The sequence below is a fragment of the Desmodus rotundus genome, chromosome 2 (genome assembly GCF_022682495.2).
Source record: "Desmodus rotundus isolate HL8 chromosome 2, HLdesRot8A.1, whole genome shotgun sequence".
NCBI lineage: Eukaryota > Metazoa > Chordata > Mammalia > Chiroptera > Phyllostomidae > Desmodus > Desmodus rotundus.
In genome coordinates, this window is record NC_071388.1 from 36,525,462 (window position 1) to 36,531,461 (window position 6,000).

Here is a 6,000-nt window from a genome sequence, read left to right on the forward strand (position 1 = left end):
TTTGCCCCATAAAAGATAATTTTACCAACCTGGAGACATTTGCAGTTTTTACAGTTGCTGTGGACTAAATTTTTGTCTGTTTGAAAATATTTTATATGCTTTTCAAAATTATATAATATTTGGGATATATATATATATATAATATATATAGAGAGATATCTCCATATGTATATATAGGGAGAGAGAGAAAGAAAGCAAGTTAAGATTCTAACCCAATGTGATGGTGTTTGAAGGCCGGGCCTTTGGGTGGTAATTAGGTTAGGTGAGGTCATGTGTGGGAGACTTTTAGTCTCATGTGCTGGGACTAAAGCCCTTCTAAAAAGAGAAGACACAGGGATCTCTGTCTGTGTGCGTGCACCGAGGAAGGCCACATGAGACCACAACCAGGAAGAGGCCTCCCGCCCAGACTCCTGGTGATCTGGACTATGCTGCCACTCTGAGCTCAGACGTCTAGCATCAGAACTGTGAGAAGTCTATGCTGTTCTGTTAGAGCAGCCCACACTGACTGAGACAATTACTGGCATGTAGTGGGTGGAGCCCAAGGATACTGCTAAACATTCTTTAGTGTGCAGGACAGCTGCCAGAAGAAAGAATTATCCAGCCTCAAATGTGCACAGCACAAAGTCAAGAAACTCTGGTCTGGAGGTCCCTCCTTCGCATATTTTTATTATAATTTATTCATTTAATAAACTACATCATTTGTCCTATATTTCCCACAGTATGTATTTTGCTGATAATATACCATGGTACCATTTAAGATATTTCTGTGTCCCTTGTATTTATTAGCAATTAGATTTAGAAGCTTCATCAGATTCACATTTTTAGCAAAACTATCTTATTTTATTTTATAAACAGTATGGTGTCCTTCCATCAGGAAACACACAATGTCTGATTCTCTCATCACTGTGGGAAATTTTGATGATCAATGTCTGTCTCCATTAATTCATTAGAGGTGGAAAAAAGATACTATACTATATTTTATTACTTCTTTATCTATTGCAAATGTCACCATTTCTTGGAAATATTTATTACAATGTTTGACGTGAAGATAGCATTGTGCATAAATCACTTACATATTTCATATTTTTTCTTAGAAACATCCTGTATCACCTTGATGACAAGACAAGTCAGTTTTCAATACTCCAGGAAGCTTGGGAGCACTACAAGTCATTTGCATCGAATGAGACCTTTCAAGAAGCCCTGTCAAAGGTGTTGCACAGCATTAATTCAGCTCAGGTTCACTTCAAAGCAGGACTTAATGTGTTCGACAGTGTCTTGGATGGAAATAACTGAGAAAAATCTCAGAACTTTTAAAAGGTTGCTTACAATTTTTCAAACAAAAGCTCTAATTTGATCAGATTTTCTGCCATTGAAGTTTCCCCACCCCCCCCAATGACTTTGTGTACAAATCTGAAGATATTATTACATTGTATTTTAATGGACATACAAAAAGAGCATTTTGCACATTTAATATTTTTCTTATATCTGCATTTCTGAATATGTAAAATCAGTTATTGAAATAATACTTAAGATTTATGTATTAAAAAGAAATCTACTGTATTTTTATATATATGAAATATTTGGGGGAAATGTTCCAAGAAGTTTTGGACAGTCTTCGCTTCTATGGATAAAGCCATAGGAACAGAAGTTGTTTCTTATTTTTAATGACCTACTTTCTGTAATAGAAAAGGAGAGTTGATATGGTTTCAGATTAACTTTATTATTAAGTATTCAATATGAAGAACTCAAGTATTTTGACTGGGTGATTGGTTGACCAAAACCACTTTGAATGTTTTTATTTTATGAAATGAAGTGCCTGTTCGTAACACAACTAGATGTAGTAATACACTGGTTATGAAATTGTATTTTTTAAAGTATTAATGAAAAAAGAGCCATAAACATTCCAGGGAAAGATCTTCAGGTAGCTGCACAGAGCAATTTAAATGCAAATTTTTCCCTGACAACTTAAAAGGTGACAAGCTTTGAAATCTCTAATTTGCCTCAGTTGATTTTGTAAAAAATTCAGAAGTGATATATGCCTTATGAGGGATAAAATTTTCCTTATTTCTCTGTGTGTTGTTTCTGTTGGAAGCGCTGAAACCGACTACTCTAAAATGAAAGCATCTCACATTCTTTGAAAACCCCAAATATCTTAAAAAGCATTAAATTGCTATTTTTGCCACTGACAAAAAGGACTTACTATGAAAGAAAAAGTTGTTTTGATCAATGAAAAAAAGTTCCTTAATTCTATGAGGAAACTTTTGATATGTTTTTCTTCTTTACCAGTAGTTCTGATGAAGATGAAAATAGAGATAATATTCATGTCCTAATTTTATGCAGAATAAAAACAGCGTTACTATAAGAATCAGCCTTTCCCACACTCCAATTCTTTTCTCATGTGAAAAATGAAACTTTTCATATTGGCATTGGCATTGACTGGCCCTGACATCCATTATTCCCTGAAACCCTAGACTTCTGTGAGGTGACAGTTTAAACTTTTAGCTTGCCCTTAGGAAATGATTTGAAATTTTTTTCTTCTGATATTGGATAAAGCAAATCCCCTGAGGAAACATATCTTCAGAATATTTCATGTGATTTTTTTCTCTACTCAACAAACACAGTTCCCCATTGTACATGGATGGCTGAGCCACATTACAGACGGTGCCTGTGTGTCTAAGTCTTTGCTTTTTACGGATGAGCATAAACCTAATCTTAGTTTAAAGGAAACCTAAGTTGAGGGGAAGAATTAATCAATATTGATTAATTGATTTATAAGGCTCAGCTGTTCCTACCCTAAGTAATGTTTTTATGCTCAAGGCAAAGAAGAGAATGGAGGCAATTAGCTAGATAATTCAAGCAGAAATCCATTCATTTGATTGTCTGTGTGCATATATTTTTACATGAGAAATGAAACTACCTTTTTTTAAAACCAATATACTTGTTTGTTTGAAAATATTTGCTATTTTGAGGAGTTTCTACAGGAAAGGGCTACAAGGGCAGACAGCTGCATACCTAGACATCCGCCCCGCCCTGTCTTGCTCTTCAGAAATCAACAGCAGAAAAGGGGTGAGAACAGGTAGAGGGACGTGGGTGGGGCCAAGTAAGGAATGCTGTGTATCCCAAAGGATCTTCAATATTCAGTCGAGCTTCAATGTGTGCATTGCAGTTCTTCATCTGGAGTTGAATTTAAAGACAAATAATTATCAGTTTGTTAGTTGATCATTTTACAACAAAATCCTAAGCAAATTCACACCTTTAGGCTGTAAGAGCATTGAAAGCACAAAATATTTCCATTTGTACATTTTTGTTTATGATTATGTACATAGGTAAACCACATCACATGGATAAAAATCCAAATATTATGTATTCTGCACTTCTAAATTATATGGTATTTGATATATTAGAACTGAAGTTCACTGTGGAATAACATGTTTTCCTCAGTCAATTTGAGAGATTATGTGAAGAAACTAAATTATAATTTAAACAGATGTCCACCAGTTTTACAGATACTGCTCTGTATCTTTTGACTGCAACAAAACTCTTTAACTAGGAACAACACTGCCGTGATCTGATTACTTCAGGTTCCTCCAAATTTCTGTAATTTTTATTCTTTTCCCATTGATCCAGGTACATAAATTCCTATGCAAGTTAACAAGTGTTTTTTGTGAATTGGGAGTAGGTTTTAATTCTTGCTGAGATATCTGGGTGCCTGTTAATTCTCACAATCCTTCATACATAGAATTGTGTCAAGATAAAATAAACCATAAATGCCAAGAGAATGTGACAAGTGTGCACCACTGGAACTTGGGTTCAAGAAGGGTATGTTTGGGACGCTGCCCTTAGTGGAAGAGCATATATCCTGGAGTTAAAAGGAAGCCTAAGAAACATTCATGTCTAAGCCCTAAGGTGTTGTTACCTTCAGCCAGGAAAAGCATCATCACCCCGTCAGGTGCAATAACTGTAGCCAAAGTAATTAAGAAAGTTGGATATAGTCACATATTTAGCTCGTAGCAAAAGCACTACTGGAATTTAAGCTTCTCTGCTTTGTCATGCAGTAAATCCAGCTCTCTCTGAGATGCTAGGGTTATAAACAATCTTTCCAGCAATCCTATGAAACGAGCCATTCTATCAAACACTGCGTGAGGTGGAATCACTGCTTTAATTAAGGACTAGCTCATTCTCTGATTACACCTGGCAAACAAAACTTTCCCAGGGAATCTAGGCAAAGGATTGGGTACTCAGGACGAAGTGGAGACGGTTTCTATATGACACCAGAAGTATGAAGGAGGGCATTGAGTTAAATGCTTTTATGAAAGCGTGGTTTAGCTCTATATTAAATCAACAACCTAGCCCTGGCTGATGTGGCTCAGTGGATTGAGTGCCGGACTGTGAACTGAAGGGTTGCCAATTCAATTCCCAGTCAGGGCACATGCCTGGATTGTGGGCCAGGTCTCCAGTAGGGGACGCTCAAGTTGCAACCACACATTGATGTTTCCCTCTCTCCCTTCCCTTCCCTCTCTAAAAATAAATAAATAAATAAAATCTTTAAAAAATATTCAATCAACAATCTAAATTGGTGTTTCTTGAAATGTGGATTTTGGAATGTGAGGACTAGTAATTTTCATCTTCAGCAGGATTTCCCAGATGACCATTATGGACTCTGAAGTTTACAATTTTTCAATTTATATTACTTGGCGACATATCTTTAAAAAAAAGTCCCACTAACAAGAGGTACCTGAAGCTTTGCCGTTAACAAAAGAGAGAAAGTAAAACTCACCATTGTATCTCTCAAAAAAGGATGCAGACACAGCTGTTAGGCAATGTTTGCATGTTTTTGTTTTTGTTAATTGAATTCCCACAACCTTTTTTTAAAAATGTGGAATCTTAGGTGAGTGGTCGAAAGTTCTACAGCTAATAAAAGTGTCTGAGGTATGTTCCTCTGACAGCAAGTCCTCTGGTGTCAAGTCCTCTGTTCTTCACACTGAGTGCTATGGAAAACATCAGAGGGATTATTTGGTTATAGAAAGTAATAGGCTTGAGAATTTAATGTATTTCTGCATAACTATTGAGACTATAGCTTGCCACTGCACTGGTTTAATGAAGAAGTTTGAAGAAATAAATCGCATCATTCCATAAGATGGTGGCCCACCCACCCCAACAGTGGTGTACATATGTAGATAAGTTAGGAGATATCTATAAGAGCGTTAAAAATCAATGTACCGAGAACCAAGATGGCGGCGTAGGTAGACACACTGCGCCTCCTCGCACAACCAGAACTGACAGAGAATCGAACAGCAAGGGGGACCAACACCAAGGAAATAGAAAATAAACATTCATCCAGACTGGTAGGAGGGGCGGAGACGGGCACCGGGGTGGAGAGGACTCGCGTGGCTGTGGCGGGACGGAGACTGGCGGAGTGTGGGACAAATGGCGCAGGCAGTCTGAGCACTAGCAGACCCTGCGGCCCCACATTTGCACAGATAAACCGAGAGGGCCGGACTCAGAGTGGCGGAGAACGGGGCAGGCTGAGCAGGGGGTAGCACCCTGCGACCCCACATTCGAACAGAGATAAACCGGGCGAACTGTGGGGAGCGAAGCAGACCGCGCAATCCAGGGCTCCAGCTCGGGGAAATAAAGCCTCAAACCTCTGATTGAAAACGCCCGTGGGGGTTGGGGCGGCAGCAGGAGAGACTCCCAGCCTCACAGGAGAGGTTGTTGGAGAGACCCACAGGGGCCTAGAGTGTGCACAGGCCCACTTACTCGGGAACCAGCACCAGAGTGGCCCAGTTTGATTGTGGGTAGCGGAGTGAAAGATTGAAAGCCGGAGGAGAGTGAGGCGGGCGCCATTGCTCCCACTCGGCCCCGCCCCCACGTACAGCGTCACAGCGCAGCGACCAGCGTTACCCCGCCCCGGTGAACACCTAAGGCTCCGCCCCTTAAAGTAACAGACGCGCCAAGACAGACAGACAAAAAAAAAAAATGGCCCAAATGACAGAACAC

General features: G+C 39.1%; 1 protein-coding gene across 9 annotated transcripts in view; it reads left to right on the plus strand.

The window, feature by feature from the left end:
- Nucleotides 1-4,555, plus strand: part of NAALADL2 (N-acetylated alpha-linked acidic dipeptidase like 2) — a 1,136,857-nt gene extending 1,132,302 nt beyond the window's left edge. For all 9 annotated transcript variants that reach the window (XM_053918088.1, XM_053918087.1, XM_053918089.1 and 6 more), the window contains one exon: nt 1,095-4,555. In XM_053918088.1, coding sequence (XP_053774063.1) covers nt 1,095-1,293 — 199 coding nt within the window. In that variant the 3' untranslated portion in view covers nt 1,294-4,555. The remainder of the gene's footprint in view (nt 1-1,094) is intronic.
- The last annotated feature ends 1,445 nt before the right edge of the window (nt 4,556-6,000 follow it).